The following is a 22393-nucleotide window of genomic DNA, read 5'->3' as shown; positions in this document are numbered from 1 at the left end:
TTTCAACAAGGACAGATGCAAAGTGCTCCACTTAGGACAGAACAATCAGCCTTGCACGTACAAAATGGGAAGTGACTGCCTAGGAAGGAGTAGGATCTGGGTGGGTCATAGCGAATCCCAAGCTAAATACGAGTCAACCATATAACACTGTGGCCAAGCATCATTCTGGGTTGTGTTAGCTGGGGAGTTATAAGCAAGACACAAGAAGTATTTCTTCTACTCCACTCTGTGCTGATTATACCTCAGCTTTAGTATTGTGTCCAGTTCTGGGAGCTACATTTCAGGAAGATGTAGACAAATAGGAGAAGGTCTAGAGAAGAGCAACCAACAGGAGTAAAGGTCTAGAAAACCTCAACTATGAGGCAAGATTTAAAAAATGGGGTTTATTTATTCTGGACCAGAGGATTGGGGCTGATGGGGCTTCTAGGTGGAGTAGGAAGCTGGGAGACAGACCGGGGGCAGGAGGTTGAGGCCAGAGGCAGAGTGAGGGATTGGGACCATCAGAGCTGGAGCTGGCCCTAGACATATGCAGCACAGGGCACTACTAAATTGGGATGCGTGAGTGCTGCATTCCAGTCTCGTTTGCAGCTCTTTAAGGTCTAATTGCAGAATGATTATTACTAAGATATTTTCATACCTTTTCTCTTCTCTCCCTTCCTTCCCGGACCCCGTGACATGACTTCAGTTAGCTGCCACAGCTCAGCTGCAGTTCTTAGTCCTCTGTAAAAGTTCAGGAAATGTGTTGTAAGGATCAGCTGGGATCCTGATGCTGTAGACTGGATAATCCCAGGTGACTACAGCTTCAGACTGTTTGGTGGTGAGACAGAAGGTCTAGTGTTGCCTTGTGTAGCTGAACTATAACTGATCCCCTTTACAAGTAGTTAGCGTGTAAAGCTGGCAGTCAGGGCAGTTTTTGAACAGAGCGTAGTGCAGAAAGTATTGCGTGTTTAAATCAAGGTCCCATGGCAAAGCTGATTCCATTGAATTGCTGAAGTAGCGTTCCATCTGGAAATATTAAGATATTCCTGCATCAGACGTATGCTCTGCCCTTTTACCTCCAGGTGAAATTGGTTGGTAATGTCCTTGAGCCTGGCATCTCTGTAAATCAGGCTCTGGTAGTGATTGATGCCTTGAGAGCCGCGCATTTGGAAGGGAATCCCTAGTTCAGCACTTCTGGTGAAGTCTTGCTTTAGGACAAGGGGGTTGCAATTGCAGGAATTCTGGGTTCTCCCTTCTGCAAACATGATGCTTAAACGTGAGAGAAGTTGACATTGTTTAACCCGGCCGATGGATGTTTCGCTAACCTGAGACCTGTTCCCCAGCTTTCTCTGCATGATGGCAATGTTCCATTTTGCTTTAGGTGCATGCGTGGGAGATCTCAGACCAGTTGCTGCAGATCCGGCAGGATGTAGAATCGTGCTACTTTGCAGCACAGACCATGAAGATGAAGATTCAAACCTCGTTCTACGAACTCCCCACAGACTCTCATGCGTCATTGCGGGACTCCTTACTGTCCCACATCCAGAACTTGAAAGACCTATCACCCGTCATTGTAACTCAGGTAAGCTTCGTCTTACTCCCCATGGCAGGAGGAATAAGAGCGTTCCTCAGCGCAGTGGCATACCGCTTTCCAGTAATAAAGGATGAATAATTGTGTCTTCATCAGATACATGTTGTGGACATGTTGTAACATTTGTACCACTGCCCTGTCAGATCCATTTTATGCAATAATTGCTCCCTTATTTAGTAAAAGGGCGCACAGCAGCTGCTGCCAGTCCCATTAATCACAGGCAGACAAAGGTTTTCACTCCTGGCTTTCCGAAATCCAGCACTCCTGCTCCATGGTGGTTCTTCGTTTAGCGTGGAGCAAGAAAAGCCAGGGAAAAGAAAATCAATGCCCTTACACCCAGACAGAGCAATTTCTCCATAGATAGGCTCTGCTTAGTTGTCTTGTTTCTTGTCCAATGAGCAGCTCGGCAGTGATTCGGGGAACATTAATACATTTTACCCCTTTCTTTGTTGCTTTGGGAGGGTGAGGGTGGAGCAGCCTTGCAAAGATCTGATCCCTGCCCAGCTAAAAAAAAAAAAACATTGAATTACACATCAAAATCCCCTCAGCAACTGGAAGGTCCCTAATGTGAGGAGCTACCATTACCCCAGGGCTGTGTTCACCTTAGATACTGAAGAACTAATTATACCTTCATGCCGTCAGCTTAGCTCTCCTGTGTGATGCTGCAGAGCATCCCATTGAAGTCCAGATCAACCCCTCTATCTGCTCGTCTTCAATCAGCCTGAAGGGTCTGATCCTGCACTGATTGAAGTCAGTGGGACTGTCTGGGCCAGGTTGGGTCTGAATGAAAATTACGTATAGCTGAGGAACTGTACGTCACTGCTGTTCCACATTATGTGCAAATAACCTGGCAGCACTGAAGAGCAGACTGGCTAAGTCTCTGGGAAACAGTGACATCCAGCCTCCACTTGGAAGGTTTGGAGCCCTGGAGAAAACAGTTGGGCGTGTGGATTAGATATTGTAATTTGCAAGTGGGCAAAGAGCGCTGGCCTCATACTGACAGGTGAGCTGCAGGCCTGTGACCCATCAGCCTGCCAGAAATGAGATTATCTGCCTGCGGGATGTACTTTCACGCAACTCATTTCCTTCCCGATGGGCTGATGCATGGAGTCGTAACTGCTCTGTCTTGGCTCCTGGAATCTGAGAATCCTATGGAGATCTGAGGGGTCTGGCTTTACTTCACCGACGATTTCATTACTGAACAGACTCTGTAAGATTTCCTTCCTGGCTAGGAGTAGAAATAGGCTGCTTGATGTTTCTAGCATTGTTCTTAGTCTTGCTCTTTTTTTTTTTTCTTCTCTTCCCCCACCTTGTAGCTTGCATTAGCAATAGCAGATCTTGCTCTACAAATGGCTTCTTGGAAAGGCTGCGTACAGACACTGGTAGAAAAGTAAGTATTTGTTTTATATCGTTAAGCTTTCTAGAAATAAACATATAACTCTACAAACCACTCTGCTCTGCAAGACTTAGCCAGCACGAGTGTGAAAAGAGCGGTGGTAATGTGAAAGCCCAGTGCACCTGTGTGCATTGACAGAAAAGAGTTGGGGAAAATAACCAGTTTGCAATTGTTAATTGAAGTGGCTCCTGATTCTAACTGAGTTGTAGCAGTGCTGAAGTGGGTAGCAGGTCAGTTTATAAATTCATCTGTGATGGAAGCTAAACATGCTCTTTGAGGCTCCGATCTAAGCCTTGCTCACCTTTCTCCTGCACACACCTGTCTCAGCCTCCTGATTTTGGTCTGAGCTGAAGTCTCAAACCAGTCAATGCTGCAGGTTAGCTGGTTGAAGCAGCGGCAGTTTAGTGTCGTGAGACATTCCTTTTGCTTCCCGTGAGGGCTGAGTTCAGTCACCAGCTAACTGGAGCTCGAAGGAGGCTCCATATACAGCAGTGCTGGTCATGGACTCGGAACACTAGAACTGGAAGGAACCACACAAGGTCATTAAGTCCAGTTCTCTGCCCTCATGGCAGAACCAAGCACCATCTGTATCATCCCAGTTAGCTATTTATCTAAGCTGTTCTTAAACTTCTCCAGTGATGGAGATTCCACAATCTCCCCAGACACATTAGTCCAGTACTTAACAACCCTAATGTCCAACCTAAGTGTTTCCTGCAATTTAAGCCCATTGCTTCTTGCCCTATCATCAAAGGCTAAGGAGAATCATTTTTCTGCCTCCCCCGCTTGTAACACCCCTGTCACTGCACAAGGCCAGCACATATGCATCACGCTGTCGGGAAGTGTTGCAAAGACTCGGCTGGATGAAGCCATTGCAATGTGAAGTGGAGTCTGCATGATGCCGTTGTTGGTGCTGCGTGCGTGCAGGTGCGTGTGTGATTGGACTTGAGTTGTGTTTGCAGAGCAAGAGATTTTGTCGTCATCTTTGGCGGCTGTTCTGACTATGGGGTGAGAGCTAACTCCCAGACCTGGGCGGGTAAGTGGGCTCGTTTGTTTTGTAGCCCAGCGTGTGTGAAGTTTCCAGACGATTCTGCCCTGAATCTTAGTACGATTCCTCTCCTCGCCCAGTGTGGCGTCAAGGTGTTCGGACGCTCCTGGAGCTCGCTGTTGTGTGTTTTGGCAGCCTCCTTTCTTCACCCAGCACTTTCACTGGTTTGCCCCTCCCTGTGCTTCAGGTACAGTAATGACGTGACATCACTGCCCTTTCTGCTGGAGATCCTCACGGTGCTACCAGAGGAGGTTCATAGCCGATCTTTGCGCATTGGAGCCAACCGCCGTACGGAAATCATCGAAGACCTGGCTTATTACTCCAGTACCGTGATCTCCCTTCTTGTAAGTAGATCATCTGGAACGCAGGCGTGTGACAGACCACAGTTCATGAGACTCTTTCAGATCTAGCCCAGGCTGGGAGTGATCAGAAAGCCATCAGGCGTCCTAACAGATGCCAGTGTGAAATTATATTTGCTTTTTCAGTCCAGTCCAGTCCAGTCCAGTCCAGTGGATGAGAGGGCAACAAAGCCACAGCTAAGCCCAACTGTAAGCAGTAGGTCAAGGACTGAGCTTGGTCATGGAGACTTAACCATCCCATCAACTAGTTCCTCCAGGTGGGGATTTGAGACATAAGAACAGCCAGCCGCGCTGGGTCAGGCCGGAGGTCCCTCTAGCGCAGTGTCCTGTTTTTTGACAGTGGCCAATGCCAGGAGCTCCAGGAGGAATGACTAGAACAGTCAATTAAGTGATCCATTTGCAGCTTCTGACAGAAAGTAGGGACGCATCCCTGCCCATCCTGGCTAATAGCAGGGTGACCATCCATCCCGGTTTTGGCAGGACCATCCCATTTGTGGGATGCCAAAAAGGCGTCCTACTCATTTTAGAAAAGGGACTAATTGTCCTGTATTTTCCACCCGCAGCAGCAGCCTGGAGAGCAGGGAACCCACAGGTTAATCTACTTCCCTTTTCCCCAGGGCTCAGGGAAGTGGTGGAAGCATGAGTGGCTGTCCTGTCCCTGCCACTTCCTCAGGCCTTCCGGGGAGCACCAGGGGCTGCCGCTGCCTGGGGTTGAGGGAGGCCAGGCAGCTGCCACCTCCTTCCCAGCTCCCCGGGGCTTAGAGGAGCCTCCTTTCCCCCACATATCTCCCTGTCCCGTATTTGGGACAGGGAGATAAGGTGGCCCTAGCTAATAGCCATTCGTGGACCTGTCCTCCTAGAACTTCTCTAGTTCTTTCTTGAACTGTCAAAACAAAAAGCAGTCAAGTAGCACTTTAAAGACTAGCAAAATAGTTTATTAGGTGAGCTTTCGTGGGTCTGTCCCACGAAAGCTCACCTAATAAACTATTTTGCTAGTCCTTAAAGTGCTACTTGACTGCTTTTTGTTTTGATAGTGTATAGACTAGCACGGCTTCCTCTCTGTTACTATTTCTTGGACTGTGTTTTAGTCATGGCCTTCACAATACCCTCTGACAGGGAGTTCCACAGGTTGACTGTCTGTTGTGTGATGAAATCCTTCTATGTTTGTTTTGAGCTTTGTGCTTATTAATTTCATTGGCTGAACCCTAGTTCCTGTGTTATAGAAAGGAGTAAACAACTATTCACTTTTTCCACACCAGCCACGTTTTGTAGACCTCAGTTGTATCCCCCTTAGTCATGTTAGCGAGGAGGAAACTTGTGCTGCCACTCTAAAGGCCTTCAGTTCCCTGGGCTTGCAGTCCAGCAGCTCTCACTGGCACTAAATGCATTTATAGATAAGTCCCCACTTGAATGGCAGGGTGATTGCCCAGACATTGACTGAGTTGTGAACAAGCCATGGAAAAATAACAATGGACCTTATTATTTGCTGTGGTCAAGTCCATTGTTCGTTTTCCACTGTTGTCCGCCTGTGGCTGAGAGCCGGGACACCCGCTGTTGAAATTGTGGTGGCAGGTTCTGCAATATTGTGAGTTAAGGAGGCATGGTCTAGATTTAAAAAGTGAGTGATACCAGACAATTCACTTTTGTTATTTTAAAAGGAGGCTCTAGCAGAGAAAACCTTAAACTTATCTGTGGAATAAGAGGCATTGATTAGTCCGAATAAGCACCTTGGGATTTATGGCTATCTAAAAGCTATCCTGATTTTCCTGTGAGCTCATTCTGGACTTGTCGTCATCCTTCGTGCAGTGCCCTGAAGAAATGTACATAGGTTTCCAATACTTCTGAAGTGTTCACTTAAAGGATGATATCAGAGGAAACTGCAACAGCATGCCTGGATGCAGAAATCAACATCCAGAGGTGTATTTCTAGATGCTTTCCCATTGGTGTGCCAGCTCGCCAGAGAGCTTACTGCTTGAGGACACTGGGGCTGAACAAGGCTTGTGACTTGAGCTCGAGGAGTAAAATGATCAGCCCATCTCCATAGCAGTTCAGAGAGATTGAAGGAAGCTGAATAGAATAATATCCAGCCCCACTCTGCTCAGCCAGTGTTTTCCCAAGGATGCTATAGTCATTTCCTACTCAATTATTTGAATTAGTACCCAGGAGAAGCCAATCTGCCCTCCTCCCCCGCGCCTCCAGGCTGCACTGAAATATAGCCCTCATACGCATTAATGCAGAACTCCTCGTTACTTTTTCACATTGCTTATTTAAATGGGAAATGTGGTGTACCCCCAGCTGTGCATAATAAGGTCATTAATATCATAGAACCCCAGGTGGAATTGCATTTTGATGTATCATAATCGTAAAAGATGGCAAAAAACTTTTTTTTTCCCTTGCCTTGTCATCCACCCTTTCTCTGCTTCTCCTATTTCGCTGCCCTTTTTGTCTTTGTCTGCATTGCCATCTCTTCTCCAGCTGCTTTTGTTTTGTTTCAACTCTGGCCATAAATTTTCTCATTTTCATAGCTGTTGGACTTGAAACAGTTGTGTTAAATTACTTAGCTCTCTTCTTCTCTGCCCGTAAAACCACCTCTGGCTTAACGCAGGTTCATTCCGCATGGTATCTTCAGTGGTTTGTCTAAAGTAATGTGGGTCACCACTTTCCTTTGAGGGAATTCTTCTCTCAACTGACCAGTCTCACCCAGCATTTTCTTGTACTTTCTTCCAGTGCCTCTACTCCTAGTTACAGAATTTAATAAGATGTCATATTCAGGAGTGATGCAAGTACTCTAAACATGAGGGACACATGGATGCCTGATCTGTGGCCCTGTCCCACCCACTTCCTGCCAAGGCCCTTCCTTCCCACTTTTAAAAGTGATGAGGACAAGGCCTCCTGTCCCCCTGCCCTTCAAATTCCCTTCTCCGTTCAGTGGTACACCCCTGGTTTGCAGGCAGTTGTTATTCCCTTCTAGCCATTGTTTAGTCATGCCATACACAGAATATTTAACCTTATTTTGTGAATTGACTCTCTTGCCTGCTTTTAATTCCTTTTGTTCTCTGCATTCCCTCCAGCATGTCTGTAGCTTTCTGATACCAGATTGCTCTTAGCACAGTACTGTCCACAGCACAGAAGTAAGGATGATGATATCATTCTGCCCTTCTCTGCAGCTGCTGCTCTCGGCTTGGCCTCCAGAGCTGGGTGCCCGGCCAGCAACGGCTGCTATCAGCTCAGCCTCCAGAGCTGGGTGCCTGGTCAGCAGCGGCTGCTCTTCTGCCCCCACCCCAGCTTCGGGCAGCATAACCCCCAACACCACCACAGAAGTAAAGTAGCAATACTGCAGCCTCCTAACAGGCTTGTGACCCCTCCCAGGGTTGGGTCTGGGCCCTTAGTTTGAAAAAGCTAGGAACAAGTCACATGATTTTCTTGTGTTCTTCACAGTATAAACAGGGAATTTCAAGGATGTATAATGCTGCTGTGAAATTCACTATGCAGTGACCAGCCTGCAAGAAGCATGTGTCTTCTCCATGATCTAAAGTAGGCCCCCAGCTTGCATTAGAGAGAGGTTTTATTGCAGTCCTGCAGAGGCTGTAATAATGTAGTGGACTACTGGCCTTTGGGACTAGACTATCGAGTGCAGTAAGCATGACCTTCTTGAAACATTCGTGGACTGTTAAAGTGTGTTGTAAAACTGTGGATACCGTTCTCCTTGGAGATCTGGTGGGCTGGGACGTCTCTAGTCCTGACAGGGCAAAACATGCCAAGGCTTCCTTTGGATTGGTTCTGGAAAACCTTGTTTGGGGGTTTCTGCTGACTAACAGAAGGCTCTCCTTTCTCACGGGCTGAGGGCTCCCACCACTGTCAGAAATAACTCCCCAATTTCTTATCACGGAATAGTTAGGAAATCTTCACTTGCAGCTTGGCTGAGCTTCATCGAACTTGGAGATGGGGCCCTGCTGGAAATAGAGGTGCTGTAGATGGGTGGAAATATTCCAGACTGCTTTTCTCACCATGGGCTGTCACTGCAATTGAATTTAAGCAATGTGGTTGGCTGAGTCCTTAGATCATGTGGAGGGCTTGTCTGTTTAGGTGAGGAGAGGGATACTCAAACCATCTCCTGTTTCCTTCACTGCTCTGCCAAACAGATATTCCGGGTACGGTATGTGACTCGTGTTTCTGCCCGTACGTGTTTCTCGAGGGGCTGATTTTAGGTGTGGGCGTGTCATTTAGTGACAGAGACAAGTCTTCTGATGTGGACGTTGGCAGGGGGTGAGAACTGGGTTTTCAAACACAGTTTGTCCTCCAGCAGTCATGCAGTGGATGCTGTGTGCCTCGAAACCCTGCCCCTCTCTGTGCACAGCTTCCAGAAACGTGTGGCGCACACACCCATGTCAGTTTCACGTTTGTGGAAACAAAAGAGTAACTCGGGTCTCTAACGAGTTCTCCACCCCTGCTCGTTCTCCTGTAGATGACCTGTGTGGAGAAAGCCGGCAACGACGAGAAGATGCTCATGAAAATTTTCCGCTGCCTCGGGAGCTGGTTCAACCTGGGAGTGCTGGACAGTAACTTCATGGCCAACAGCAAGTTACTGTCACTCCTCTTCGAGGTGCTGGTGAGTGTTTGCGCTCCTCCCTGCCCAAGAAGACTGGTGATAACTTTGTAGCAGGACAGCAAAACTTTGAAATCCAGCGGTGGTTTAGAATCCTTGTGCAGAGTCTTTTGTCATGTCTGTCGTAAGTGTTGGTGCGCTCCGGTGACCGCCCATTGGTGGTCTTCAGGCAGGTCGTGAAGAGATGTTTCCTCTCCTTCTGGGCCCTTTCCTCTGTCTTGAGTAGGAGGCCCTCCCCATCTTACTCCTCTGGAAAGAACTGAATATGCTGCTGCTCCTGCTCCCAAAAAATGAATAGAAAACCCAAGTCCGGCTTGCCTCCGGACCGATCCATGCTGCTGGCTGTGCTATGCTTAAATGAAGCACACGAGATCTTTTGAAGGGGCAAAGGCAGTACGCCGCATTTATTGAGAATACAGCAGTAGCATATTTCAGTCTCTCTCTCTCTCTCTCTCTCTCTCTCTCTCTCACTCACACACACACACACACACACACACACACACACACACACACACACACACACACACACACACACAGACAGAGTGACAGCTAGATGGATCACAGAGGGGGAACAAGGCCTTGTCGGTCGCTGTCCGATGCTCTCCTGGAGTTGGTGGCGGGACGAACCCAAAGTTCCATGGCAAAGCACCTGGCTGTTATAATCCTTTTTCCTTGTTGAAGCTGGTGGAACCTGCTGTCTCAGTCTGTGACTGGTAGTTATCTCTCTGATACCAGTTGTTCCCAAAACATTTCTCAGAGGCTCATTCTGTAATTCATTGTCTTTAGGAGTGTCTGCTCCATTCTTTACAGCCGTCAATTTGCCAACCCGACCACTCCTTATACTGATGGTTCTTTCCTGACGCCCTGCTGAATCTATCTTCACCCATGCTTTGCCCCTCCTTGGTCGTCTGGCTTTAAGGATACTCTTCACACCTTTATCTCTACACAGGCATTCCACTTTCACACGCAATCAGTGTTACAAGGACTTCCAAAGTACCTAGTATTTCAAACATCTAGGCTTTGGTGTCCAGCATTCTCCTAATCTCGTTAACATGGCACAATATTAGAAACTCTAACTTTTTACTTACTCAGCTAACTAAACCAGAGGCATGTATGAAATGTTGCAGGAGGAAGATTAAGAAAAGTAATTAATAACGGTAACAAATTGCTAAATGTGTTAGTCTGTAGCAATCTAGTGTTGTAATACCAAATTTAGAATTTGGATGTAAAGAGAATAAGGGTTTCTGCTCCACCAGCTGCGTGTTAGCTTCCCCCCAGTAGCGCTCCGGAGTGCCCCCTTCCTCCTCCAGAACTGGCAACTTCGAAGAGTGCATGTTGGCAGGTGCACAGGAATCTCCAAGAGCAAGAGTCCAGTTCTGGACAAGCCTCCCAGCAGTAGCCAGGAACTCCCCATCTTCCCTGGCTTGCTGCTATGCAAGGGCTCTTGGACAATCAGCAAGGTCCCAGCTGACTAACGCTTGGTAATAACTTATTTCCTCAGCTAAAATAAAAGTACTTTGTAGTGCTTCCTCTGCCCCCATGCCAGGTCCCGACTCAGGGTGACCGTTCTTTGGCACCAGCTCCTGCTGTTGCTGGCCTGAGATGTACTTGGAATGCAGGGAAACATTTTTATGTGGAAGGCTGAATCTGGAACTCGGGACCGGACAGGAAACTGGAGGAGGGGGCGATGCTCAGGTTCTCTCTCAATTTCCAATATGATCCTGGTCCATTCCGGGTCAGAGACCAGAAAGGCAAATGGGGAAGGTTCTTTGTGAGCCGACAGAGCAGAGGGTGAAGTCAGCTCCAGGCAGCGTGTGTTGAAGGGGAGGGTAGCAGATATCATTTTTAGCCATTACTGAGTAAGAAAACTGGAGCACAAAGGGCTGTGGCTTACAACGTTGGGGAGGAGCCCACAGACCACTCCTCCAGAGTGAATAGGCAGGGAAAGGAGCAAAGCAAACACAATCCTGGTCTTCTGAATCGAAAAGGCATTATTGGGGGATTGGTAGGTGATGACCGTGGGCCAAAAATACAGCAGATGTAGAATGGAAATGTAAGACCTGGTCTCCAGTTCAGCTATGTGCCATGGAAGCTGGAGAAACCTACACCTTGTTCAGGGCCATCCTTCTGCTCTCCCTAGCTCTTCAGGTAATAAAAAGAACCACACATTTAATCTCATGCTGCCTTCGGAGGTCCTCAGTCAGAGTGATGTGAACATTTCTGGTTAAGCAGAAGGTAAGATACCTTCTTGCCCCCTGGACTTTGCTGTTCTCCTTGGCCATGCTCCTGCTGAAAGCCCTACTGCCACAAATCCTTCCTCTGTCGTGTGGGATTCAGCAGTTCTGTCCACAAACGGGTCATGAACGGCTTCCAGTTATAGTACACTGCTACAGAGCAGGACCACAGTAGGTAGCATTGGCTTGCAGAAGCCTTGTTGGTCCTACCAGATCCTGCAGTGTTTGCTGACCCAGCTGGCGTACTGTGTGGCTGGTAATACTTGTGAAAAGAAGTTTGTAAATGTAAATCTCCTTGTAGATGTGTTCTTCTAGTCTCATGGTCTGGCCAATTCAGTGTCGTTTTTCTCTATTTCTATTAAGAGGCCACTTTGTCTAGTTCACTGGTGCTTCAGCTTTTCCTGTGATCCTCTTCCTCATCCCACCCCCAGTGACGGTATCAGTCCGTTCTTCTTCCTCCATTATTGCCGAGTTGGCTGAGTAGAGGAGCTTGGGTTGACAGTGGAGCTACCAAAGGAGCTGGGGCTAGAGGCGGAGGTGGGCTGGGTAGCACTCCCTCTCTGCCCATGTGGGAGCTAGCCTGGGCCATATCTTCAAACATTCCTCTGCACCCCACAGTGCAGGGACCACTTGTCGAGTTGCTGGCGCACAAGACTGGGAGCCAGGCCTATGGGAATCTGTTCCAGCTTCTGTCCCTGATGATGTTGGTGACCTGAACAAAGTTTGACTTCAACTTCTTCCTGTCTCCCCATCTGGAGCGTGAATCTAGCTAGCAGCTGCTGTTGCTGACCATGTCCATGAAGGCTGAGTTCAGGGTTTGGGTCTAATCTCCCCCTTCAGGTGCTCATAACCCTCCATCATCCACAAGGGTGGCAAGGTAATACCTTTGAGCAGCTCAGCCTCCGTTGGCGAGGGAGGAGTACGTCACACCACCAGAGCTCTTCTCTGGGTCTCCCAGCGTCTCAGCTAAATGGATTATTCAGCATAAGTCGTGAGCACGTATTCAAAGGGACCAGCAGAACTCCTGATGCTGAGCAAGCAGTCTGGTCCGCCTCGTGCTCAGCCGTGACACTCAAAGTACCTTTCCCAGGCCGGCCTGAAGAATTGGTGGCTTGAAAGCTTCTCTCACCAGCCCAAGTTGCTCCAATAAAACCCTGTTGTCAATACGTTCCCAGTTCACCCCATGTGGTGAACGAGGCTGCAGATTGTGGCAAACGTGGGCACCTCTCCAGCCACTCCACACATGCACCCCACCACATGGCAGCAGGAGTGGAGGTGGCTTCACAGCTCCTGGTGGGCTTCAGAGCGGGGCTTCAGCCCCAGGGGGGCTCCAGCGATTACCCTGGCTGCAGGGGGGATACCAGGGAGGCCTGGCAGGGGCTGTGTTTAGCTATACATGACATTTGTTTTGGACACCACTGCCATAAAAGATAACCTCTTCCAACGACCTCTCTAATATTCCTGCTGTGACACAGCTACAGCCCTGTGTCCTTCATAGATACCATGTTTCTTGCTGAAATTTAACATGCTTAAACATAAATTTGTTTTGAGGAAAGGGGCCTTTCAGGCTTGTTTGGATTAGGCAAGCATTGGAATAAACTCTCCACCTGCACATCTGGGGTTTCTAGCCTTGAAAGTTAACCTAAACCATGGCTTGTTCTGCAATCCTCATCAAAGACCCAAAACTGGCTGTAGATTTTCCAGTTTTGGAGTGTCTAAGTTAATATTTTGTTCACGCCCAGAACTGCATTTTTTGTCCCTCCTTTTTCTGCCATCTGAACTCAGACTTGGAGTCAGCTCTTCTCTCGCAGATATATGGAACCCCCAAAGAGCTCCAGCAAATCAGGACAAGTCATTCAAAAACTTGCATTAATGCAACTTGGAGGTTGAAGAGCCAAGCTAAGCACACCAGTCAAATTCCCAAATGGTGCAGGTTTCTCCTGCATCGTTCTCTCAGGCCTGCTGCGTGGGTGACAATTTGTCTGTTTGATTGGTGTTATGCTGTTAATAATTCATTTTACATTTGTTGCATGATAACGTCTAAGCAAACAAAAATGCAAACTGCAGTTCCCATTTAACAAAGAAGTCTAGCTGGCACCTAATGGGTGAAAGGAGGCTGAGTTAACGGTGCAGTAGGAATTGTTATCTTTGGGGGCTTTCTGACTTAGGAGCACAGGGCTTTCTAGGCTGCATGTCACATTAATGCTTGTTTCCGCTGTTAATTCTTCCTCCCCCCTTGTTTACACAGGATTGTGGTGCTTAATTTATTTCGTGTTTGCAAAATACTTGCCAGTCCTCTTGTGAAAGGGCATCTATAGGCGTGTGCGCCTTCCTGCGATTCCGTCGTTTCCTCTCATCTTTGGGTTGCACCCTCTCCTCGGTGCCCCAGTTGCATCTCCGTTCCTAATTGCCCCAGGCCCCCTGGGAGCTATTAAAGCTTCTGTGAAATGAAGCTTGCATAATGGCCATGCATGTTTACCAGGCAGGGCCACCTTAAGTCACCTGGGTAATAAAACCAGTATTTTCCTGCACTTCAGGGGGTTGTTCCTGTCCTCCTGCCCCCCACCACCTCCCCAGCGCTCCTCAGGAAAAGGGACAAGTAAATTTTTCTGTGGTGCTGAAATACCTCAGACCTGAGCATGCTTAAACATGAATTTGTTTTGAGACAAGGGTCCTTTAGCCCTTATTTGCATTAGGGAAGCATTGGAATAAAGTTCTCTCCATCCGCACATCTGTAGTTTCTAGCCTTGAAAGTTAACCTGAACCGTGGCTGGTTTTGGAATCCTCATCAAAGACCCGAAAGCTCAGACCTCAGTCCTGTGGTTCAGTTGCACCTTGAGGGTTTGGTGAGGGCACAGCAGCAAGGTAAGCTATGAGGGGGAGCAGGGTGCTAAGGAACACACCGCGGCATTTGGGCTTCGTTAGGTGCAGCCTCGTTTATGACTCCACAGTCACTCAGCTCCTTCCTTCCCCCCTGCCCCACAGCGACAGGACAAGACCTCCTCGAACCTGCACGAGGCGGCCTCGGACTGCGTGTGCTCGGCGCTCTACGCCATTGAAAACGTGGAGACAAACCTGCCGCTCGCCCTGCAGCTCTTCCAGGGAGTCCTGACGCTGGAGGCCGCCTATCACATGGCAGTGGCCCGGGAGGATTTAGACAAGTAAGTAAATGAGCCTGGGGTGCCCCTGGAAGCGGGAGGAGGGCAGCCGTGAGAACCACCTGTCAGCGTGTCTGTTGGAAGCTGCTCGGATGGGCTGTGTTTGCGCACCGTTTCCGTGTGTCGTATGCAAACAACCGACTGCTCGCAGATGAGAGGCAGCTGAGTCCGTGCCCAGGCTGGGGCAGGCGAGCTTGTGCTGTCCTGGCTCTTCGCTCCTACCAAAGGTCAGCAGAAGACACGCTGGTGCACAGCTCTCATTGAGTGATGAGACTGGGTGGGATGGCTGAGGCTTCTGGAGGGGGGGAAAAGCAGCCTTAGGAGAGCTACAGCCTGGCACTTACAGCCTGGTCTTCCCTTGCCAGAGGTGCACGCCTGTTTGTAAGGACAACGCGAAGTCCTGCGGCACCTTATAGACTAAGAGAGATTTTGGAGCGTAAGCTTTCGTGGGCAAACACCCAGTTCTTGGTCTGGAAGGAGCTCTTCTTGTTTGTTTTATTGGGGTACTTGCTCCAACCAAGATCCAGGCCTCTCTTGGCTTGCGTGGTGCCTAGCACAGTCAGAGAGGGGTTACGTTGCAGGTGGAGCTGGCAGGATAACCTTTAAGAGGAGAAGCAGTGGGCGGAGAAAGGAAGCGAGCTGGTCAATCTCTTATGGCAGGGCACACCCACGGCCAGCAGTCCTTGTCGCCTCCCTCTGATGTCGGCCCTCTCAGAGGCTAGGCAAAGAGGATGTTGACTTTCCAAGAATCGCACTACAAATCACTCCCCAAACTGGGATGAGAACTTAGGAGCTAACCTGCCAGTCCTGTGCGTAGCTCGCTAGGCCGCGCTGTCTGTTCCCCAGTGCTGTGCCATCAGTCCCCTGGGACAGCGTGGTGGCAGACTTCACACCGTGCAGTCAGCCGTTGCTCTGTGGTCTTGGCTTTGATCTTTCTCCTTCAGACAGGACAGCGAAGCTGGTTAGTTTGAGGACAGGTTTTTGCAGTTCAGCTCAGCCCCTCCCATTGTTCTTTAAAGGTGTTTTAAGGACATCAGCCCTGTCTTCTAACACCAACAGCCTCCCTGTCTGCAAGCTGCTGCTGGAGGACTCGAGGCTGCTAAAGCTGGCTCACGTATTAGCGCATCATGTGATGGTGGGCAGGCCCTCCCTTCCGTTACTGTATGTCCTGCTCTTGTGCTGTTGACTTCGGTAGACCTTTTGGCTCTGCCAGCAGCTGTGGAGATGGACATCGTGAGCTTTCCGCTGACCTCCAGCCTCATACAGAGGAGGCTCATGTGGACCAGGCAGTGGGCTTTGCATTCATCAGAACTTCCTGGATTCCATAGAGGGAGGAGGTCACGTCCTTGCAGGCGAAAGTACCAGAGAACCTACCAAAGTACCATTTGACTGCAAAAAGGATTAGCTGCCCTACCCTGCCCCGCCCCACGGAGGCTGGTTAGACAGGAATGAAAAGGAGCACTCAGGAGTGAACTGCCTGCAAGCTGCTGCGGGGGAGCTATTTAAAACACCACTGTGGGGACCCAGACAAAATGCATTTCCCCCTCCACCCCCAAAGGGTGCAAATCGAAAAAGCCACCCTGGCTAAACAGCAGAATGAAAGCGGAAGAGGCCAAAAGGAAATCACCAAGGCAAGATGGTATCACTGAGCGTTGTGAAGGACCTCAGAAAATTGCAGAGCTACTCCCGGTGGCATGTAACTTAGAACAGCCTGTCCCAAACAGTTGGAGGAGAGCTAATGTAACCCCGCTTGTTAAGATGTTTTAAAAAGGCTGCCGGGGTGACCCTAGCAATTCAAGGGCAGTACAGGGCAGATGGGTTGAAACTAGAGTGAAGAAGAGAATTGTCAGACGTACAGGCGAAGCCAATGCGATGGGCTAGAGTCCACACGGCTTTTGTGAAGGGAAATTCTGCCTCCCCAGTCTAGTGTGCTTTGAGCGGGTCAACGGGCACATCAACGAGGGCTCGGCTTAGTGCACATTAGCTGCCACCGTGCAGGCGGAGGGGGCTCTCTCCCTGCTTCTGGGTCTTGGCATGTGGGACGTGATGATCTCCTCCCTTCCGTCACCAGGGTTCTCAACTACTGCCGCGTCTTCACTGAGCTCTGCGAGACCTTCCTGGATAAAATCGTTTGCTCGCCAGGCCAGGGGCTGGGAGACCTGCGCACACTGGAGCTGTTGCTCATCTGTGCGGGCCATCCACAGTATGAGGTAGGACGCAGTGGGTCCCACGCTCGGCCACAAGCGAAGCAGCAGAAAGCCCCGCTCCTCTGGGCGGGTCTCGGGGCCCGGCCCGTAGTGGCCTTGAAAGCCTTGCTCTGAATTTGTGGCGCACGGGTACTGTTGAACTCACGCACGCCTGGGGCAGAAAGTCCTGACAGGGCCCGTCTCGAGGGAAGAGGGCAGACAAGGCCCTCCTCAGCCTGGGCCTTCCATCTCTCCTATGCTAGGAGCTGTCTCTTGCTACCTGCCTCTCTTCTGTCCAGCATTCGTTCCAGGGTCAGCCCGAGGGAGCGTAGACTCCTGGGCGAACTTGTGTTTTGGTGCTACTTTGGCCTCCGCTGGCCCTTTCCACCTCCCATCATCCCAGGTTCTGCTGCCTCACACCACCTCCTGTGCCTGAAACCCCAGGTCCTCCTCACTCCTTGACCCCAGTACTCTGGGCAGTTGCCCAGCCATAGGGCTGGCCCTGGGAACAGTCATGGTTCGGGGGTTGGTTTGTTTTTAGCTGCATTTCTCCGAGGCTACCAGAGCAGCAATAGGCAATTTCTTGCAATTTCCTCTCAAATCGTCTCCCTCGCCCCCACCCACGCACTTTTGCGCACCACTTGGCGCTCAGAGGAGCGAAGCATCACGTGTCGGAGGTGGGCTTTCCCTTCATTTCCCCAGCTCTCCCGCTCTTGGGATTAACCAAAACCTGGCTGTGTTTTGCCTCCCTTGGGCTCCGCTGGGTTCCCCTCGCAGGCGTGCCCATTTACAGATCCAGGCTGTTCCATTCAGCACTACGCGCCGTCGTGGGCCAGGCCTGGTTTCATAGCTACCTAGGCATGCGACACCTTGGTGTGTGGAGCTGTACGGATGGATGAGTGAGTGTTTGTGAGAAGCTGAAGACTGGCTGACTGGTGCCTGTTGTAAGGCAGCTGGTGCACTGTTAGTCTGCAGATGTGTGGGTTTCCATAGGCCTACAAGTCCCTGAGGCCTGCTCTGTGTGCTAATTGGGTACCTCTACCTGTCTGTGTGATGAGTTTCAGGGACCCCAAGCTCTGCGCCCGTCCGCAGGCAGGAGCGGCGCTCGCTCAGCAGGTAGAACAGGGAGTTTATTAGTCGACAGACACAGCTCAGCACAGAGGTGTCAGTATGGCCGGCAGAGACAGTCGTTCCAACCCCTCCTGGGGAGAGGAGCCTGAGGGGGGCCCCTCTGGGGTGTAGCTTCCCCCCTAGCCAGGCTGGCTGCCTTCCCCCTGTCCCCCCCAGTTTCTAACTGCCGCCTCCCATTCCAACTCAGCTCGGCTCCTCCCTGCTTTGTCCAGGACAGAGGTGTTACCTGCCAGCCTAGGTTACAGCCCCAGGGGCCATCCTTAGCCACTGGGAGCTGCTGGGCCTGTCACACACCCCCAGCCTGAGTCTCACACGCACCCCCCCTCACCCCGTCACATTCCTTAGAAGGTGCCTTTGTTGAATGATTACACTGACACAACCGCCCATAGCTGTGCTGGCGCTGGGAGGAAGCGCTTTCGTGTGAAGCCCAGGCTTTGGGGCACTAGGTGTGTTCTCTGTCCATGCCTGAGCTGCGAGTGCCTGGGAGTCGCTGTCTGACCCATGTTTGAGTGAGGTGAAATGAGCTGATGGCGTCAGCTGAGCTCCTACTGAACCGTGCCCAGGCAGGGTCTGCAGAGCTCTGGAGCCAGGTACCTCAATTCCCTTTTGGCAGCGGCTGGCTCCCTGGGCTGGAGCAGGCCTGGCTGGGCACATCTCTTCTGATGCTCTGTGAAGGGCCAGGGCTGCCACACCTCACCTTGTTCCAGCACTCACAGGTTGAACAAGCCAAAGGTGCAGGTTTGTGAAGCCAGAGCAGTGGCAGGCTGGCTCGTGGGTCAGCGTCAGGCCTGCAGCGCTGGCTGGGTGGACGCCCGGCTCTTCTCCGAGGCGGCCTTGGGCCGGCCTTCCCAAGCGAGGAGCTGGGGGCAGCAGGGTCGCGACGTGAGGCCCATGCGGGTCTCTTCTGCTCTCCCAACAGGTGGTAGAAATTTCCTTTAACTTCTGGTACCGCCTGGGCGAGCACCTGTACAAGACGGATGATGCCGTCATACACGGCATCTTCAAAGCCTACATCCAGAGGCTCCTGCACGCCCTGGCCAGGCACTGCCAGCTCGACCCAGACCACGTAAGGCCGCCCTCGCTTCTTGTCCTTCTGCCTCCGCCCGCTCCAGTAGGTGCCCCGGGGGGCGGGGGGGGAGCCAGGGAAATGCTCCGTGCCCTCCCCACGCGCCCATTGACCGGTGCTGCTAGCGAGGAAGCCAGGTGTGTGACTAATAGAGGTGGGTAAAATGCAGCCTGTGGGACAGAGCTGGCCCAGGCTAGCTCCCTGCCTGCTGCGTCCCAGCGCCGCTCAGAGGGGCCGGCTGGGCGACTGTGCTGCACTGTGCCCCCTTGGCCGGGAGCAGCTCCGCATGCTGCCCCGCCCCAGCACCGTCTCCCAGCTCCCATTGGCCGGGTACCAGCCGGGGGGAGCTGCCGGGGACTGCGAGCCCGCGAGGCGTGTGGCACACAGACACCAACGGCCCCCACAGCCAGGCACTTCGAGCTGTGTGCAGGAGCGCTGCGAGCAGGGAGCCGCCTGAGGTGGTGCCTCCTGCCAGAGCCTGAGCCTTGCACCCCACCCTCCCGTGACCCTCTGCGCTCCTGCTCCTGCACCCCGATCCCCTCCCCCGACGCTCCTCCCGCGCCCCCGCCCGGGCGCTGCACCCCGATCCCCTCCCCCGACGCTCCTCCCGCGCCCCCGCCCCCGCCCGGGCGCTGCACCCCGATCCCCTCCCCCGACGCTCCTCCCGCGCCCCCGCCCCCGCCCGGGCGCTGCACCCCGATCCCCTCCCCCGACGCTCCTCCCCCGCCCCCGCCCGGGCGCTGCACCCCGATCCCCTCCCCCGACGCTCCTCCCGCGCCCCCGCCCCCACCCGGGCGCTGCACCCCGATCCCCTCCCCCGACGCTCCTCCCGCGCCCCCGCCCCCGCCCCCACCCGGGCGCTGCACCCCGATCCCCTCCCCCGACGCTCCTCCCGCGCCCCCGCCCCCACCCGGGCGCTGCACCCCGATCCCCTCCCCCGACGCTCCTCCCGCGCCCCCGCCCCCACCCGGGCACTGCACCCCGATCCCCTGCCCCCGGCCACAACCCCCGACACTCCTCCCACAAATCAGCATCCTCTCCCCTGCCCCCGCCCCACCTGGACGCTGCCCTCCTGCACCCGTCCCCGGTCACAGCCAGAGCTCCCTGTAAGCTGAGCACTTAGGCAGCCGCTCAGGAGAGATTCAGGTGCCACCCAGCTGATCAGCAGAGCGCCCAGGGCCGGCAGCCTGTGTTTCCACTGGTGGTGCACATCCACACAGGCCGTGGCGCGCACAAAATTTATTCTGCCCATGGATGGACAGAGCTAGGGGAGACACTGGTCACATCTCCCGCCCCACATCCTGCAGGTCAGCATCTGCCGCCCCCCGTGGCCCCTCCTGCGCACCAGCCCCCAATCCCCTGCCCCAGTCACAGCCTCCTTCCCAGACCCTGCTTCTCCTCCACTCGTGGCACGGAAGAGAGCGGCCCTGGGCTGCTTACAAAACCCTCCGAATGGCCCGTCGGAAACTCCTACCCGCCCCGCACTCGCAGCTGCGCAGCCAGGGATGGAGCTGAGCGGGGCTGGCCAGTAGCAAAACCTGCCCCTTATCTAGAGGGCCTGTCCTGATCTCCCCTCCCAGGGGTGGCGACGCCTCCTGGACAGGTTGGGCGGGAGCACCAGCCCTGCCTGTGTTCCCCACCTCCCTCAGGCTTGGCGCTGGTCCGGGCGCTTGCCTCTTTCCAGAGCTCCCTACAGGGGGAGGCTCTGGCCTGCCAAGGCGGCCCAGCTGGCGCAAGCGGTGACCCCGTGCTGGTGCTGCCGCTTTCTGTCCCTTGCATTCCCCCCCCCGCGGTGGAGGAGAGGGTTACGTGGCTTGTGCGTCCCTGGCTGCATAGGCTGACTCGGGCGTGGAAGCCCCTTCGCGGCTCTGACCCCACTGCCTCCGCCCCGACTCTCCAGGAGGGTGTGCCGGAGGAGACGGACGACTTCGGGGAGTTCCGCATGAGGGTCTCGGACCTGGTGAAGGACTTGATCTTCCTGGTTGGGTCGGTGGAATGTTTCGCCCAGGTGAGGCCCTCGCAGCGCTGCTGTGGTACTGGACACATTGCCTCAGGACTCTGGGGTCTTGGGTGCATTAGCTCAGGGAAGATGTAACGTCCCTGTCCTACAAATGGCTTGTTACCCTGCGACCTTGTGTGTATTGGCTGCTGCCTTCCACCAGGCCAGCCCCGAGTCGCGCTTCGTTCCTGGGCTCCCCCGGCAGGCGGGGGGGTCTCATCACAGGCCCCGCAGCAGTGGAGCTGGCTGTCAGAAATCGGTCTGTGCTCCAGGGGGCTGTGTAAGTGGCGTAGGAGGGTGGAAGCCGGGGAGAAGCAAACGGGTAGTTCTGCCACTTCTCTGAGGAACGGGGCTGCCCTGGTGCTGCCCCCGTGTGCTTCCTCCTCTGGTGCGACTGACTCTCTCTACCCCACAGCTTTACGCTACCTTGAAGGATGGGAACCCTCCCTGGGAGGTGACGGAAGCTGTCCTCTTCATCATGGCCTCTATAGCCAAGAGCGTCGACCAGTGAGTACCAGGCTCGGTCTGCGCCGGTGGAGACTGAGTGAAGCTGTTTGTTTTCGGGGCCCTGGCTGCCGCCCGCCACTAAGTTTCAGGGATCGCTACTGAAATCCTGAGCATCCCGGAGCCGCTCTTGTCTGCAGCATTTGAGACGCCGTTCCCCTAACTGGCAAGCAGGGCTTCCCCGCCAGAAATGCAGCCGCGCAGAGATCTTCCACGTGCTCCGGGGTCCCGCAGTCTGGCTGTGTGCTGGCTGTCGGTGGGAAACAGACGTGAGGAGCCCAGATGCCCTGGCGATGGGCTCCCTCCTTGTGTCCCACGAGGGCTCTGTCGCCTGGCCTCTGCTTTCATTCTCCCCAGGCTCTATTCCCTTCCCCATCCCTGCTCCTTGCTGTGCCACCACCCCTGCGCACAGGCACCAGTGCCCAATGCTCCTCCCCTCCCTGGGATGCTGGCTGGTGTCTCAGCTTGGCTTGAGAAAGGGGGAGAGGGCAGGGAACGGCGTGAGTCACAGCCCACTGCCCAGGGCTGTGAACGTGATATTGGAGCCTCCCTGCAGGCAGCAGCGCTGGGATCCAGACGGCCCCTGCGTCCTGGCTGCTAGGGTTTGGGGCGTGGGGATTGACTCCCTGGCGGCTCCAGTGGCCAGAGCCTGGCACGCTCCGTCGGCTGGCCTGACGCCACACGACAGAGTCACGGGGACCAGCAAAACGCGGGGGAGGAGAATGAATTCACTATTGGCCCAAGAAGGAGGTGGAGGGTTGCTGGAGCAGATCCCTCAGGTCTCTGCAGACGGGTGCGCCCGGGACAGGGGTCACATAGTCTGTTGCCCCATCGGCCAGCATCAAAACTCAGCCTGCGCTGCTGCTCTTCCGGACCTCCGAGGGTTCTGGGCGCGGCCGCCGCGCTGCTGAGTGTCTGCGCAGCAGCGTCCGGTCCCGGCTCCCTGCGCCTGGCACGCCCGACTCTGGCTCAAAACCCAGGCGAGCTGCTGGAGTGCAGGGCCGAGTTCCCCTCTGGAGCCAGCAGAGGGCGTGCGTCCCACCTCCCTGACTCAGGGCCCGGCTGATGGAGCCGGGCGGGGTACTGCGGCTCCTGCGTGGGGCGGGGGGTTGGGTTCCCTGTGTCTTAGAGATGCTCCG

At 53.3% G+C, this 22393-nt stretch overlaps 1 protein-coding gene across 1 annotated transcript in view; it reads left to right on the top strand.

Annotated features, from left to right (window-relative positions):
- TNPO3 (transportin 3) overlaps positions 1-22393 on the top strand; it is a 79583-nt gene that overhangs the window by 33806 nt on the left and 23384 nt on the right. Inside the window, exons 2-10 of the mRNA XM_074976330.1 lie at positions 1361-1561; positions 2887-2960; positions 4199-4355; positions 8836-8979; positions 14196-14371; positions 16440-16578; positions 18605-18751; positions 20652-20759; positions 21166-21257. Coding sequence (XP_074832431.1) covers positions 1361-1561; positions 2887-2960; positions 4199-4355; positions 8836-8979; positions 14196-14371; positions 16440-16578; positions 18605-18751; positions 20652-20759; positions 21166-21257 — 1238 coding nt within the window. The remainder of the gene's footprint in view (positions 1-1360; positions 1562-2886; positions 2961-4198; positions 4356-8835; positions 8980-14195; positions 14372-16439; positions 16579-18604; positions 18752-20651; positions 20760-21165; positions 21258-22393) is intronic.

The sequence above is a fragment of the Carettochelys insculpta genome, chromosome 1 (genome assembly GCF_033958435.1).
Source record: "Carettochelys insculpta isolate YL-2023 chromosome 1, ASM3395843v1, whole genome shotgun sequence".
Classification (NCBI taxonomy): Eukaryota; Metazoa; Chordata; order Testudines; family Carettochelyidae; genus Carettochelys; species Carettochelys insculpta.
The sequence above is the reverse complement of the archived record's forward strand: the minus strand, read 5'-3'. Positions and strand labels throughout refer to the sequence as shown.